At 36.6% G+C, this 16,972-nt stretch overlaps 1 protein-coding gene across 3 annotated transcripts in view; it reads left to right on the forward strand.

Moving 5' to 3' along the window:
- The first annotated feature begins 1,323 nt into the window (after positions 1-1,323).
- The window catches only part of macrod2 (mono-ADP ribosylhydrolase 2), a 408,860-nt gene continuing 393,211 nt past the window's right edge, over positions 1,324-16,972 (forward strand). For all 3 annotated transcript variants that reach the window (XM_042010046.1, XM_042010048.1, XM_042010047.1), the window contains exons 1-3: positions 1,324-1,535; positions 4,447-4,548; positions 10,394-10,507. In XM_042010046.1, the coding sequence (XP_041865980.1) occupies positions 1,499-1,535; positions 4,447-4,548; positions 10,394-10,507 (253 nt within the window). In that variant the 5' untranslated portion in view covers positions 1,324-1,498. The remainder of the gene's footprint in view (positions 1,536-4,446; positions 4,549-10,393; positions 10,508-16,972) is intronic.

Raw genomic sequence — 16,972 nt, forward strand, 5'->3', positions numbered from 1 at the left:
ACCTTCAAGCTGAAACCCAGAATTACCCTTGAAGTAAACCAGCGCTGAAAATGCTACAAGACTGACATCTAGTGGTATGATGGGACCAGTACAGGAGAAAAACTGCAAAGACCTTTGTATTCAAATCATATTTTTGTTTTAAAAGGGAGAAAAGAATGAAATATCTTAGTTTATCATTCCTACCTTGTTTTATGATAATTGTTGTAGATGTCGCATATATATTATATATATATATATATATATATATATAATATATTTGCTGTTTTTAAATGCATAATAGGCAGCTGTAGTGGAAACTAATTAATTTCATATGGACAAATAATTAATTTCTGTGCCAGATGTGAGACGTGGTTACTTTGTGTTAACATGTTAAAAAAAAATCAGTTTGATAACAATCTTTATTTTGCCTGTATGAGGAACAGTTTGCAATGTTACTTTTAGATCCAAAGTGAACAGCAGTGTGTTAGTTTGATGTTAATGTATTTACCTTCAGATACTGGCTATATTTCAGTAAGAGAAATTGGATGGGGTTCATAGTAGCTACAGCTTGGATAAAAGCAAATTTTCACTCTCAGATAATGTCAGCAGTTTCAGGAGCAGATGGGTCCTGACCAGAGCAGTGGTAACATAACAGATGACAGACGGTGGTCTCTGGAACCAGCCTCTCACATGACAGCCTGACTTAGTGGTTTGATCTGGTCTGTCCTGTGAGACACTCTCTTTTGCCATTTAGGAGGGCATGATATGAAGCGTCTATAGCCATTAAGTATAATGAATTAAACATTATTAATAAAATAATTGCTCTGAGGTAAAAACCAGACCTTTAAATATCTTTAATTTGTTGAAAACCACATCACATATTAACTTGTATGGTCATATACCTACTAATAATTAATCACTTAAGGACATTTTAGTTCAGATTAATGGCGATAGTATTTCATAAGTTAAGGTAAAATACATAGACTTATTAAGTAACACTGCAAATAAAGCGTATTATTGCATGCACTGACTTACCAAATATAACAAAAGTATTTTACTTAAATGTTGACTTATTATCTTTAAAGGGCTGGTTACACATAGTGACTTAAATCATCTTGTACTAAGTCACTCTTACATCCGAGTTGTCCGTTGTTAACACGCCTACCGCCTCACACGCCAGGAGGATGATCATGAACTGCCGGAAACAACCTACCCTCATTCCGCTCTGCATGACCCTTTTGTTATTGACATAGGAACCTGGCCAATCACACACGCACTTCCTTGTTTCGTAGAGCCAATGATCTAGCTAGGATTCGTACACATAATTTACGGCGCAATCACGGTAGGTTGAGCCGACTGAGTTCCATAGAAATTTTGACAGCTTCACAGGTGAGACAACCGTCCAGAGGCTGTTTCACTTTACGTTTCTGTTTCTTTTTCCCCCGAACCCCCATTCACTGTGAGCCTGGGGTTGCCACAGTCAAAAAACAACCATTCGAAGTCTAATCACTCCGGCAGCATGAGCAAAAAGAAAAAGGACTGGAAGACTGAAAAAGGTACGGGTTGTTTTGGGGTGGAATGAAGCTATCATCATATCAGTGGCAGACAGCATTAATTCTGCCCATGCCAAAAGATTGACAAACACTTGGACTGTTTTCTGCGTATATCTCTGATGCTACTTATTTTTGTAGACTGTTTGGTAATCCTATGCGGCGGCAATACAGATGTTATATGTCGCGCCTCTGTTGGAATGCCGTAACGTACGTTTGACATTCGCATCTCTGTCCATTCAGAGCGTCTTCCCTATTTGTTAGCTCGCATTTGGCGTGCTCACAGGTGCTCACAGAATCTTGACGTACCTGTCTGAGCACTGCTGATAAACGTTTCTTGTCTTCCACCTGTATGATGCACCAACAGTTGATGTGCGAGTTGGAAACACCTTTCTGTAACTCAACTACAGCTTGTTGTCACACATCAGCTGTACAAAGAAAAGTCGTATCTGATTTAAAACGTGAATACTTGTCATTAACAATTCTTTAACATAAAATAGCTATCCCCCCATTTTTTTTTTTGTAAATATGCATTATTATTAGAATTTATGCATATATGTTTTTGGTCTAAGAAACACTGTAGAGAGACCTGTTGACTATCAAAGCTGTAGACCTCCCTTTTTTCTTTAGTCACAAGAGGTACAGCACAGGTGTAATTAATCAAATTGATTAGTGATGGTTGTATTTCTTTATGTCCCAGAGTGAGCATGTTTGAAACTAGAAAGAACTCTAAATTGAATGCAGCCATAATTGGAAATCGTGTTTACACCAGTGTTTTGCAGCTCTAAGATGTTATATCTGTTTTCTTCAACAGTAAATGTGCATGTATGTAAACTGTTCTCATCAGTATATCACATTTCTGTCATCTCACTTACCATCTCTGACTTTCATTTAAATGACTCCATGAAAGAAACATGGCTTCTTACTGATTGTTGTTGGAATATTTGGTGAGCTATTTAGATTTTCTCATCATGAAGCGCTTATGAAAGTTTTTTTAAAATTTTTATTGGGGTTATTGTGTGGTAATATTTCAGTGGTTATTAAAGGTAACTTAGCAAAGATTATTATCAGTTTAAGTCAGACACTTTTGAGTGTGTGCAGGTAGCAGCACAGAGCGAACATCAAAGTAAATCGGATTTCATATTCTGAACAGGCAGTTTATCCCTCCAGGTGCAATTGCTTTAAGAGAAGATCAAGGTAAATCAAAATGTGAAAGAAATTCTTAAACTTGAAAAATTTAAATAGTTATTTTTTACTTGTGGGTTCAGCCTTAAGCTGGTGTGTAGACTGGGTAAAACTGGAAACACTAACGTTAGTGTTATATGGGATATAGATATTTTTATTAGTTTTAAAATAGTTTTTATTTATTTATTCTTTTTAAAAAGTTAATGTGAATACAGATTATTCTGAAACCAAAAAACCTAAATGAAACTCAGACAACACAAAACCTCATGTTATGTGACAGTAAGGACCTTTTTTTCTTTTATCTTTCTTTTTACTATTATTTTAAAAGCATCTATAATGGTTTAGAGGTGTCTGCAGCATTACTGACTGGCCCTCCCGTTCAAGACTCTTCAAGTAATTTAAACGGGTCCTTTGAACATAAATTAGATTTCGAACCAAGACCCTTGTCATGGCGGCTAAGCTAAGCTTTGAAAATTTTTACTGACTAATAGTTCAACATAGTGATGAAAATCTTTTAGTCCAGAGAGCTTTGCTGTGTGGAACTACCTTTTTTTATTCACCAATGCAGAATAAAAGCAGCTTTGGGAATAACAGAAGGGGACAAGTGGGAGAGAAAATACATCAGGGATACAATGGATATCCAACATTGCAGTAATCCCTATAATTCAAGCCTGACTTACTGTTAGATGTTGCCACAGGATGACCTGAGGAATCTTGCATTTCCTACTAAAATGGGGCAAGGCCTTACTTGTATAAGAGGAAAGTGTCATAACTCCTTTTTAAGAAATATGTCAGTTACTGTGTTATGTATTATGGGAAAAATCCATTTAATTTAAACTCTTTTACAAAGAGGATATTTCTGAAGTTCTGTGTGCACAAGGCATTTATCTGAAAGTGAATTCACAGTGACGTGCGTGATTAAGAACAAGCCCGCTGCTGTCTGATGAAACATTAGCACACGATAGCCATGAATACCAGGACACAAAATTGTGAGGAGATGGTAATTAGTGGCTGTGTGATGTAAGAGTATTATAATGGAGTTGGCACTAAAACCTAAGAAACTCATAATAAAACCCCTGAAGTTCTTGAACACAGATCAGAAGGAGGTTAGATGTAGGTAGCAGTAACAAAGTGAGCTTTTCATGCAGAGCAAATGGACCACAAAATGCAGCAAAACCATCACCCATCCATCAACCATTTATACTGACTTTTTACTGTTCAGCACTCGAGCCTATCTCAGCTCCAACTCCCTGCAAGAGAAGCACCCTGGACATGATGCTGCTTTATGTTAGACACATGCAGGTACAGACTTACAGTCTGGATAACTAATAAATCTAATGTGTCCTTTGGACTGTCATTAGAGAAAGGTCCTCAGGTAAATTTAAACATACACCTCCTTGGAAATTGTGTTAAACACCAACCGTTTATGCTCTTTATCAAGCTAAAAATCACATATTATTGAGCAGAGTAGTGCAGAATTGTGAAAGAGAACTGAAAAAATTCAGGCCATTAAAAGTAAAGAAAGGGCAAAGGGCGACAGCTTTGGTTGGACATGAAGAGAAGGAAAGATTTTCTGTTAAAACAGCTGTGATTAAAACATTTTTAGCTTTAAGTGGAATGAATGTTACACTTGTAATTATCTGTTTGTTGCATTTGTTTCTGTATTACAGCTGCAGTTTTCATTAGAACAAGCAGGTTTTTCTCAGTAGTTTGTGGTTGCTTTCTTCCGCAGAGAGACTGCTCCGTCTGGACCGGGAGGAGAGGCGCAAAGATTATCGTCGTCAAGATTTTATACCTCTGGACAAGATTTCAACCTGGAGAGAGGAAAATATTTGTAAGAGAGACTACTTATTGTTTGAGATGTTGAATATCTTTCACAGTAGTCACAGTAACAATGACTAAATCACATACACATAATTGTAGCTTTGACACACACCAGGTATGAAGAAGAAATTCTTTATCTTACCAAACTGAATCAGCTGAAAGCAAAAAAAAGTTGAGTCTAAGAAGTACATTATAAGATTTTATTCTTACAGCAATTTATTTGACTTAACTAAATATGAAAGTTAATAGTTTAAAGTTTGTATAACTTTTGACCAAAACATTGTTTACCATGAGAAAAGCTGATATTGAAATAAGTCCTTATATATTTACCCAGTAAGTTGCTGGGAAAATGCTGTTGTTGTATTTGTGTATCTTGTACAAAGTTTCTGGAAACAGAAACTTCATCTGCAAGTTTTACGTCTTATTGAATGAAATCCGATCAGGCATAGTAAACATTACAAACAGGAAAGTTAATTGTTCTTTTTTAAATGGACGTTTAAACTACCAAAGGACTTCAACTTCAGTGTATAGGTTAGCATAAATCAGCTAAAACAAGATGAAGCTCAACACAGCAGACCATTTTCATTCAACTGGAATGGATTTGAAAGTTGAATTAATAACCTTAGCAGCTTCTTTTATTGGCAAATCCATATCACCCAAACAGGACAAATTTTCATATTACATGCAGTATTTATAAAGATAACACTGGGTATTAGTTTGGCCAATTATATTTTTAATTTCTAATTCATCAAAAATGTAATCCTTCATGTAAAGTTGGTGAAAAGTCAGATCATACAGTCATACAGTGCTGTGAAACTTAGCATATCTATCTATCTATCTGTCTGTCTCTCTCTCTATATATATATATATACACAGGTTGTGCAGAATTATTAGGCGAGTTGTATTTTTGAGGATTAAATTTATTATAGAACAACAACTATGTTCGCAATGAACACAAAAGACTCATAAATATCAAAGCTGAATATTTTTGGAAGTTGGAGTGGGGCTTTTTTAGTTTTAGTATCTTAGGAGGATATTTCTGTGTGTACAGGTGACTATTACTGTGCATAATTATTAGGCAACTTAAGAAAAACCAAATATATACCCATTTCACTTATTTATTTTCACCAGGGAAACCAATATAACAACTCAAAATTTACAAATATACATTTCTGGCATTCAAAAACAAAACAAAAACAAAACAGTGACCAATATAACCACCTTTCTTTGCGAGGACACTCAAAAGCCTGCCATCCATAGATTCTGTCAGTGTCTTGATCTGTTCACGACCAACATTGCGTGCAGCAGCAACCACAGCCTCCCAGACACTGTTCAGAGAGGTGTACTGTTTTCCCTCCCTGTAGATCTCACATTTGATGAGGGACCACAGGTTCTCTATGGGGTTAAGATCAGGTGAACAAGGAGGCCATGTCATTATTTTTTCTTCTTTTAGACCTTTTCTGGCCAGCCACGCAGTGGAGTACTTGGATGCGTGTGATGGAGCATTGTCCTGCATGAAAATCATGTTTTTCTTGAACGATGCTGACTTCTTCCTGTACCACTGCTTGAAGAGGTCTCTTCCGGAAACTGGCAGTAGGACTGGAAGTTGAGCTTGACTCCATCCTCAACCCGAAAAGGTCTCACAAGCTCACCTTTGATGATACCAGCCCATACCAGTATCCCACCTCCACCTTGCTGGGGTCTGAGTCGGAGTGGAGCTCTCTGCCCTGTACTGATCCAGCCATGGGCCCATCCATCTGGCCCATCAAGACTCACTCTCATTTCATCAGTCCATAAAACCTTAGAAAAATCAGTCTTATGATATTTCTTGGCCCAGTCTTGACGTTTTATCTTGTGTGTCTTGTTCAGTGGTGGTCGTTTTTCAGCCTTCCTTACCTTGGCCATGTCCCTGAGTATTGCACACCTTGTGCTTCTTGGCACTCCAGTGATGTTGCAGCTCTGAAATATGGCAAAACTGGTGGCCAATGGCATCTTGGCAGCTTCACGCTTGATTTTCCTCAGTTCATGGGCAGTTATTTTGCGCCTTGTTTTTTCAACACGCTTCTTGCGACCCTGTTGACTATTTTGAATGAAACGCTTGATTGTTCGATGGTCACGCCTCAAAAGCTTGGCAATTTTAAGAGTGCTGCATCCCTCTGCAAGACATCTCACTATTTTTGACTTTTCAGAGTCCGTCAAATCTCTCTTCTGACCCATTTTGCCAAAGGAATGGAAGTTGCCTAATAATTGATATAGGGTGTTGATGTCATTATACCACACCCCTTCTCATTACAGAGATGCACATCACCTGATATGCTTAATTGGTAGTAGGCTTTCAAGCCTGTACCGGTTGGAGTAGAACAACATGCATAAAGAGGATGATGTGGTCAAAATATTCATTTGCCTAATAATTCTGCACACACTGTATATATATATATATATATATATATATATATATATATATATATACACTCACATGGCAAAAATTGCTAAAGAAAAATGTTTTTAAATATAACTGCAGGTTTTTTCTTTTTTTTCATGGAATAATTGCATTGACTTTTGACAATATAATGACACCAAAAGTACCAGTAATATTTTATTTTATTTTTTATCATTATGGAAACTATTGGCTTTTTTTTTTTTTTTTTTTTTTTGCTTTTTTTTTTTATAAACATAATTTTCCACGAATCCTCACATGGAAGAAAGTCTACCTTCTTTTTTCAAAAGTTTTGTTTTTTCTTTATTTTAAAACCTAAAAATAAAAATGTGGTTCTTCAAAAATCAGAACAAATTTCCTGTAGTAGATATTTGTCAAAAATTAAAAGTTGTCTTTTTTCAAAAGGTCTCGTAACATTTGCGTCTCTAAACGAGTTTTATGTAGCTGGCTGAGGCAAGAATGGCTCTTTGGTCTGGATCTTTCTAAACACAGACGGAACAATATGTGAGGAATATTAGCATCAGGTGAACAGACAGAAAGCTGGATTAGAATCTCATAGCTTATAGATTGTGAGAAGAGATAAATATTCACAATATGCACAATAACTTCCGTCCATGCACCTTTAGTGCTTCATTATCCGGATTTCTGGCCTATAAATTCTCTAACTTTGCATTCTTAGCTTGACTGTTTAGCTTAACCTCTTGCGCCTCCACCCTCCGATAACCGGAGTTAAGGGGGAAACATCCAGTTTTATGGGTATAGCGTCAGGTCTTTAAATGTAACTATAAACGTGTGTGGTATCCACAGAAGGTCCAGAATCTCAGCTAACAGCTCGTTAAAATTATTTCTATGATCATCAAACACAGTTAAGACAAACAATTAAAAGACCAAGTACACAAATTCAGGGAAAATATGTAAACACAATTTATGTCTCTCCGTGTCCACCCGATGTCATGAACACAAACGACTCCTCTCCTGACAGCACACATCTCACAGATTCCAAATTAAAATGAAATTAAGACGTTTTAATTAGCAGAACAAGTCCAGTCCAGCCACAAAATTATGTAATTAATCTAATCTTACTTACCAACCACTGAATATATGATGATAATAAAAACCCTGGATTAAATTGCCCTATTAAAACTAAAACCAATAACTATATACCCAAAACCATCCTGGAGAAACCATAAACCTAAGAGAAACTTTTGAGAAGTATACAGTTAAAGAAAAATAAACAGTTGATCACCAGATTTGCCGCTACCAGTTGATGATTTATAGTAAAGCAACAACCCAGAAGCTCAAAGTAATCCCAGAATCCTGTTTGTAGTGAAACTGTTTGATGAAACTAGCACCATGCCCTCCTGTTTTAAAGGTGCAGTGTGTAACTAAATCAAAGTTCAATGACAGAAAGATTCTATAGATCATTAAAAATGGTTTCTGTTGATATCTACATTACTAAAATAACTTTTATATTTACTTAGGAGCCTTTTATATCTACTTCCCACGAGCCCACATAAATGGCCGCTGCCTTATTTGTACCACCATTTTTACTACAGTGTCTCTGAATGGACAAACAGCTGTTTGTAAAGTGGGAACTCTTTGCTTTAAAACTACAGTACCAGCTTTGTTTGACAGGTGCTAGAACACTTTGTGGGATAAGTAATAGTTTAAAAGGCACACAGAAGAAGACAGTACATATTTACAACATTTTGAAGTAGTTTATTGTAGTGTAGTCATTGCTCCACTTAAGGCCACTGAATCGATTTGTGAATGAAAGGAAAACGTGTGTGTGTGCGTGTGTGCGTGTGTCTGTCTGTCTGTCTATAAGAATTTTGGCCACTGACAGCCACCATCCATTCACAGCTGTGCTTGACTTCTGCAGTAATTGCCCATTTTTACCACTAGGTGTCAGTAATTCTTGCACACTGTACCTTTTTAAATGGGAAAAATCTCAAGTCTACTTCAGATGTAGAATCCAGACTATTAGATCAAATTTAGATTATAATTAACATGGGAATTCTATTACCCCAGAATCTTAGTAGGAATGTCCTAAAAGATGCTTGGCAGTCATTTATCAATTTTAAAACAACTGTCATTCTACTTCTTGGTCCCACTTTCCCACATCATTTTAAAAGCATATAACATCATATTTATTGTAATTATGAAAATTTGCTTAACCTGTGAGTTACTTTAGATGTGTGGCATTCCTATTGCTATTTAGATTGCCATGGTTGAAGAGAATGCTTTAGAGATGTCTGTTTTTTTATCTGTGGATTTTTTTTTTTTTTTTTATGTCCAGGGACAACTTTGAATAATAATGATATGACTTCAGGGTCTGTTTTGCTTTGGAAACAGCACTAGGGAACAAACATACCGAAATGAATATGAAATAAACCTTCATTCCCGGTCTTTAGTGTAGCCCTTATTACAATCAAAAGATCCTATACATTGATTTGGCATCTTTGATATTTTTTGTAATTGGTTAAAATAGGTCACATACTTCCATTTGTAAGCACTATAAAAAGGAATTATGGAGTTTCAAAAGGTACTTTTGACTTCCTGTTCTTTTTAAACCTTTTTGCCCAATAGTTGGCAGTGTCATCAGAAGATGCATCATCAATTTCTCCACCTATGCTGAAAACACACAGCTTTACCAGGGCTGATTACTGTTCTTTAACTGTATTTTATGAATGGCAGAAAGTGAATCCCTATAAAAATTGGAAGACCTGTTATCCCTCTAGCAATACAGAGACTCAACACGGGTGGCTGTGGTTTTCCTTTAACTACACAATAGTTCAGTCTCCAGTCCTTCCATATGTCAAAGTGTCTTTGGGCAAGATATTCAAAGCATAATCTGTAAATGTTTACAAAAACCAGGAAGATACCTCATATTACATAAACTTTGAAGTACCACTACAGCAGTAACTAATCATTGTAGAAATCCTCGGTTTATATGTTGATGCAACATGGCTCCCTGCTCAGCCATGTTTTTACAGTCTTTTGTAACTAACTTTAATGTAACTTCACCAGCTTGCACTAGCTCACCTGTCTATTTCGCCTTTCTGAGACAGTATGCGGTGCTCTGAAGATTTAAAGCAAATCAGTCTGCAGCACTGAAGGCTGATTTTACTTGGATAGAGATACTTTACATTCAGTTAAAGTGTTTAAGTTTTTAAATGTCTGTTTTACTTAGTATAAGTATAATATTAAGTACAGAGGCAGTCTTTTAAGTATTTTTGGGCACATTTATGAGAATTCTGTTCCTTGTAAATATTTACAGAAAATGTTGAAATGTTTTGAGTTTAGAAATTTTCATTATTCTATGTCTGTTATACAAAGAGGTTCATGTTTATTTAGTAAAAGAGTTTCATATTTATATTTTTTAAGTAAAATAAATGGTTTTCATGTGTTATTTTAGCCAATGACAGGGGAGAGGAGGAGGAGCTGACAGGTGGAGGATGGCTGAGTGACAAAGTATCTCTCTACAAAGGGGACATTACTGTCTTGGAAGTGGACGCCATAGTAAATGCTGGTAAGAACTCTGCTCTTTAAACTTGTGAAAACTGGTGATGTGCACATAGAAACTTCCCCTCTATTTAAAGACAGTTGAGCCATTATATTACCCTTGGCTGCCCTCTACTGTTGAGATTCAGGAAAGGACTGTTCTTGAGGCGAATGCCTAATATGACTGTGATATATGTGAAACTGGACATTTCTCATTAGTCTGACTTTCAGATCAATGAGAAATGTCTTCTTTCACTTACTTTGCACAACTGAATCACAAGATTTGTCACCACATTCTCTTTAATGTGATGCATCTCTCTATTATTACTGTGGCATATGTTCTTTAGTAATTATTCATCACTGCTGCTTGGGAAAAAAAGATTAAGATTTCACACGGTGAATGAAAGAGGAATTAACAGCAGGGAGGGTTTGCAGAGGTGTTTCTTTTTGTATGTTGCGCCACTTTCTATGTAATTTTCTGCTGTGTGCTCACAATCTACACATATAGTTATAGGAACTATGAGACTGCTTTACCTGTTGGATCTCCAGATGATCTCGGGGACAGTTGATTAAATGTCAAGATAGCTGTGTAGCTGCAGTGCATTAATGTGTTCTACTCTAGCTTTTTGCATTCGTTACTAAAGTCTTTCTTCTTCATACTCTACATTACTTGCCAAAACATACATAAACACATTATAGTCTAGTTGTGTAGTGCATCTTATGTGAAATTAATGGCCTTTAAATTATGCAAGATTAAAAGATGTCAAAAGCAAACTGTTGAAAAAGACTAACTAATTAAATCTAAAATGTGAATGCAGATTCTGATGAGGGCTGGGTAACATGGCTTTCTGAATCATCAGTGTCATGTAGAATACAAAGATCACAAACATCTGACACCTAAATGTCATGGCAGTTGTCTGTCTTCATTAACATCCTGGCTGTACGAACAATGGACTTGGGAGTTATTATATAGTTCGGGAAGCTGGTTGTTGTTCAAGTATGTAATAACTGCTACAGGGCTTAATTATCTTGTTTGCTATTTAATTATACACTGTAGAAACTTTATACAGGTACAGATTAAATGAAATTAATATTTTATTTTAAGTGAAACCACACACTTGTGTACCACACAGTATATGTTCCTTTTTATCAGAGAAGAAGACAAGAAACTAGGGATGTGAGTCTTACAACAACTTACGGTTCATTAGATTCTGATTCAGACATGAATTGGTTATTTCCGGCACCCGTACAAAAAACATGTCTTTAAATGTGACTTTGGACCTATTTCCAGTCCATTTCCATGTGAGATTGGAAATAGTGTTCAAGACTGAATATTTCATGTTTTAGTTTAACCATTAAAAAGGCGCTGCAGTGGAAGCATGTCGTTTACTTCATCCATTAATGATTCCTAACATTTGGGATGTGACTGCATTATTGTGGCTGCTGTTCTGTTAGGCAGACTGTTGTAGGGGCTGAATTGCTAAAGACTTTTATGATTTCTTTTTTAGTTCTCAGTATTTGGTTGCCTGTTTCTCTATTCAAACTTAGACCAGTTACGTTTTTTCCAGGTGGTAGGAGTGATAAGAAGATATAGTGGTGGACTTTGTTGTCCAGTTTTCTTCTGCTCTTTACAGTGCTATTTTGTAAATGCTCATTTTTATGGGGATGCTGTGTTCCAGGCCATGCTCTTTTTGTCTCTGGCTACAAAAGATTTTAATTTCACCTTATGACATGTTATATAAAGAATGTTAAAAATCAATTTACTTGTTAGGACATGTGCTGGCTTTTGTGGCGCTTGTCCAAATTGTATTGAGTAACACAGCTCTGACCGGACATTGTGGATGTGGAGAAACACACTGATAACATCTTTGGATAGCTTGCTCGACTTCTTGCCTTTCATGTATTCATTGCTTCCAATCTCTTGCCTGCAGTACTTCCATTTTCCCATGCTGTTTTTCGTTTAGGCTTGGCAGCTGTAGAGCACTGGGTATGAATTGTGGGACTTTTTCAGCACTGTGGCAGTATTAGTATAAAGCTTAATAAACTGTCAGTGTGTTTTCTTTTTCCCCTCACATGAAGCAAACATGAATTTCAGGCCTATTGTTTGTGCAAACAGTGGGTGAGTGTGTGCACTGAAAATCGCCTCATCGTCCACTTTTTACAAATTTAAACTGGTTGTTATGCCTTTCTAAATGTTCAGTTTAAATGTGAATGGTATTATAGTGTGCTGGCCTGCCTGCAGGCAGAATGAGGTCAGTTTGGTCCTATGGTTGAACAGTTCAACACACTGACATGATATTGTTACACTGGGCTGCACTGTGATTTCTTTGCTTGCACTTTGACCCAGCTTGATATTTATTAATGCACAGATTAGTTTTATTTACTATTTCTAATACTTTTATTTATTTATTTTTAAATGAGCCTTACACGCCTTGGTTTTCATCAAGTGCATTGAGTGTAACATACAGAAAAAATGGGGATCGAGCTTGGTGTTGCAGTTATGGTTTTAATCTATAGCTTTAAGGGGTTGTCAGGTTGCTTTATGTCCTCCATTAAAATTTAATTATTGGGCTCATTGAGTTTTTAATTCTTCCTTAATTCTGTTTGGCTTGAGGTTGCACAGGAGGTGCTCAAACTGTCACCTAGGTGAGCTTGGAGAGAGCAAGACAGGAGGGGTTGTGGTGACATGCAGTAAACTGTAGGATGGCCGTATCATGATAAGGTAGCTAAAACTGCAGCATCCAGTCCCCTTAGATGGCACAGTTAAGACTACAGTATAGAATGAGCCTGTTCTGGTTTGTAACAACACAGCAAAGAAATGCTGTCAGTCTCAAATTGTCAGCGTTTTGCTACCATCTTCTCACCTATTTAAATGATTAATAGGGACAGTAGGGAAAATTTAGCGGTTATTTTTCCACCTATAAATAAATAAATAAATAACTAAATAAAACTTTAGTTTATTTTTTCTTTTTTAGGAAAACTTTCAGGCCTCACAGTGACAATATTGTATTCATGTATCATTTTAAACAGTTATTGGCTCCACATACCATGACCCATTTTATTTAGCTAGGTCTGTACGCATACAGAGCCTACATACCACTGACTAGCAACAAATAGCAATTTGTAATGTAAAAGTAAAAAGAAAAAAATTCTCTGTTCAAAAATCCTTAAATTACAACAGAAAAACTGTTTTAACAGACTTGGCTTTTTTATCTGTTGAAAAATGAGAGAGAAAAAAAAATTAAATACCTTTTCTTTTGGCATACAGACGTGCCCTGGTCTGAGCAGCACTGGACTGGTGCAGTATTAGAGTGATGGGTTGAATATGAGTTATCATCAGCCATAGAAAATTATAGGAATTTCTACAATTTGAAGGTACATTTTAAAGCAAGCATTAAATTTAGACTCTTTTTAAATATATATATTTTTAATATATTTTGTTTTATTGTTGACTTTACATGACAAAGATAAGATGCCTTTCCTTCTTCCTCCTGTCTTTGTGCATAAAGTTAATTTGAGTGTCACCCCCCTTCTTGGATAAAAATGAGGTTGTGAAGATGTGAACTGAAGAGGATTGCTCTTACCACAATGCATGTGGTAATTATGCACAGCAGTTGACTCCTAATCCATTACCTGCTGTAAACCTTTCCCATCATCTGTATTAGATCACTTTTACAGGAGACAATTTTATTTGCACAGGGAATCTGGTTATGAATGCTATAAAGAACCTGTAGGGGTTGAGATGAGTTCAAGAAATTCAATTGGTATTGAGTCGAATGGAGCCTCTCGTGCTGCAGTCATCGTGTGTTTGATGAGAGCACTGACCCGCAGATGGTAGAATGGCATGATCCAGGAGAGATTGACTTTTATATGTTTTTTGACATGCAGTCAATTCAAACAGTTCTGGCCTGCAGGATCATTTGTCAAAATGCAGCATTGTTTACCTTCATTGTCATTCATGCATAATTGATGGTACAGAGTCCTACATGCCCTGATCTGAACTGAATGCAATGTTATTCTGTGGTCAAAGCAAGGTAAAGAAGTAAACTTCTTTAACTTTTTTTTCTGTCTTTTGATAAAACATGGAATGGTGACCTGTCCAGGGTGTACCCTGCCTCTCACCTAATAAAATGCTGGGCTAGGCTCCAGCTTCCCCAAGACCCTTAATGGAAGAAGTGGTATAATGAATGAATAAAATAAATGTCATGGTCTGCAGGTTTTTTGTTACATAGTTTGTTTTTTTTTGTTTGTCACAGTCCTGTCTGGTTTCCTGTTTTATTTTAGTTTTTGTGTATTCTGTTCTGCTTTTTGTTTCCTGTTCATTAGTACACCTGGTTTGATTTTCTCATTCACTTCACCTGCTCCCTATTAGTTCCTCAGCGTATTTATACCCCTTGGTTTTACTTGTCCTTTCCAGATTACCCATGTTTCCCCATCGTGTTTCGTCCGTGTAAGTGTTTGCTAATTAAAACCTTTATTCTTGCGCCCGTCTGTCTCTCTGTCCTGCATTTGGTTCATCACATCCCACAATCCACATAAAGAGCTCTGACTATATGGAGTGCATATGTAATCAACAGCACTGTTAACCGAATGGGAAAATATCTGTACTTATTTGCATAAATTACTTATATAATCATCATCCATCCATTCATCCTCTATATTGCTGAGTCCATTTCAGGGTCGTGGGGAAGCTGGAGCCTATCCCAACGATTAGCAGGGGAGAAGCAGGGTACACCCTGGACAGGTCGTCAGTCCATCGTAGGGCCAACACAGAGAGACAAACAGCCACTCACACTCACTCCTAGGGAGAATTTAGAATATTTAATCTAACTTGCATGTCGTTGGACAGTGGGAGGAAGCTGGCGTACCCAGAGAGAACCCATGCATACCAGGGGAGAACCTGCAAACTCCACACAGAAAGGCCACTGTTTGAACCTCCCCCCAGCCAAGGCTTGAACGAGTGACCTTCTTGCTTTGAGGCTGCGGTGCTAAGCACCACATTACCAGTCAGCCCGGCATATAAGGTTTATATAATTACATTTAAGCTAATTGTGATCATGGCTGTATAAAAGTCTTAATGAATCTGTAAGAAAGCTGTTGGGTGAATCGAACAGAAATGTCACATTTACACATTGTTTTCCACCATTACAGTTAAGGCTCATCTCATTTGTCTAACTTTTGCCTTTTTATTTCCTCTTTCCATTCTCCTGCATGCGGCTCAGAAGCTGATCTTAGCAAAACCTTTGGTAGGGCATCTGCATTCCTATAGTGTATCTGCAGGAATCATTCACCAGTATAGCTATCTTTTCAGCATCTCCAACATCTGAAAGGGAATGTGACACGTTAATTAAACATTGTCACAAACAACTTTTAATGCCAATCTATCAGAAACCTGCAGTGGGCCTCAATAATGATTAGATGATGTAGCCGTGCCTCACGTCATATTCAGTTGAATGAGTTTAATGGCTCAGAAGCCAGGTGTTCGCTGCACATGGGAGTTGCTATGATGCAAGATAATGAGGTGAGGAATCAAGGATGTGCAAAGTGGCAAATGGGATAAGAGCAAAGTGTGCATTTTGTTTAAAAAGTGTGAAAAGTTGACTTGATCTTGTATTTCTCTGTATTTGTTTAGAATATATTGTTTTTTTTTACAAGGATTAAATTAAATTATCAAATTAGTAATGGGTTTATTCTAAAATATTACTAGGGAGATGGTTAAATAGCCAATCACAAATATTTATATGACCACATAAATGTCATTATCTTGAGATCATTAGCCACCAGAAAGTTTAGGATTTTTTTTATTTATTTTTTCAGTTTTCTTTAAGGTTGAGAAAAGTATGTGGTGGTTCTGGCTCAGACTTCCCAGCTTATTGGAAATTGTCTCTGTAGGAGCACAACAAAAGTGCAAGATAATGGTGTGTAATGTCCAAAGAATATTGTACTTCTCTGAGTCTCAAGCCTTAAAGGAGAGTACTACCTCTTTTATTGCAGAAAGACTGAGTGCCCTGGTAATATTGTAGCTGGCAAACTTTCAAGGCTTTCCAGAATAATAAATATAACTTTAAAAAAAAAGAAAATTATACTTGTAGTATAACCAGGTCTCTCATGGCTTTTCCCAATTTTAAGGTTGCTTTCAATGTTTATTTGCAATATATGTCAGCATTTTCTTATCTTCAGCTTTGTGAAATTGATTTGCTGCCTAGTTTTTTACAATATTGTATGCATCTTAAGTGTTACTGTCAGGTGGACGGGGCTTTTATAGAGTTAAAGATTTTTTTTTCTCCCTGTACCAGAATAGATTGCATTTTATACAGACTTACTTTTGATGCTATCAAAGCTGCAAGCAAATTTGGACTTTTTTATTTCCCATAGTGAGTAAACAAAAAACAAACGATAGCTTCTGGTATAATTTCTTTTTCTTGGAGGATCTTGTCAGTGGAGACACTTCGTTTGATTTTTCTGTCGAGCCATAAATATGTTGCACAATATG

Source organism: Melanotaenia boesemani, chromosome 16, assembly GCF_017639745.1.
Source record: "Melanotaenia boesemani isolate fMelBoe1 chromosome 16, fMelBoe1.pri, whole genome shotgun sequence".
Classification (NCBI taxonomy): Eukaryota; Metazoa; Chordata; class Actinopteri; order Atheriniformes; family Melanotaeniidae; genus Melanotaenia; species Melanotaenia boesemani.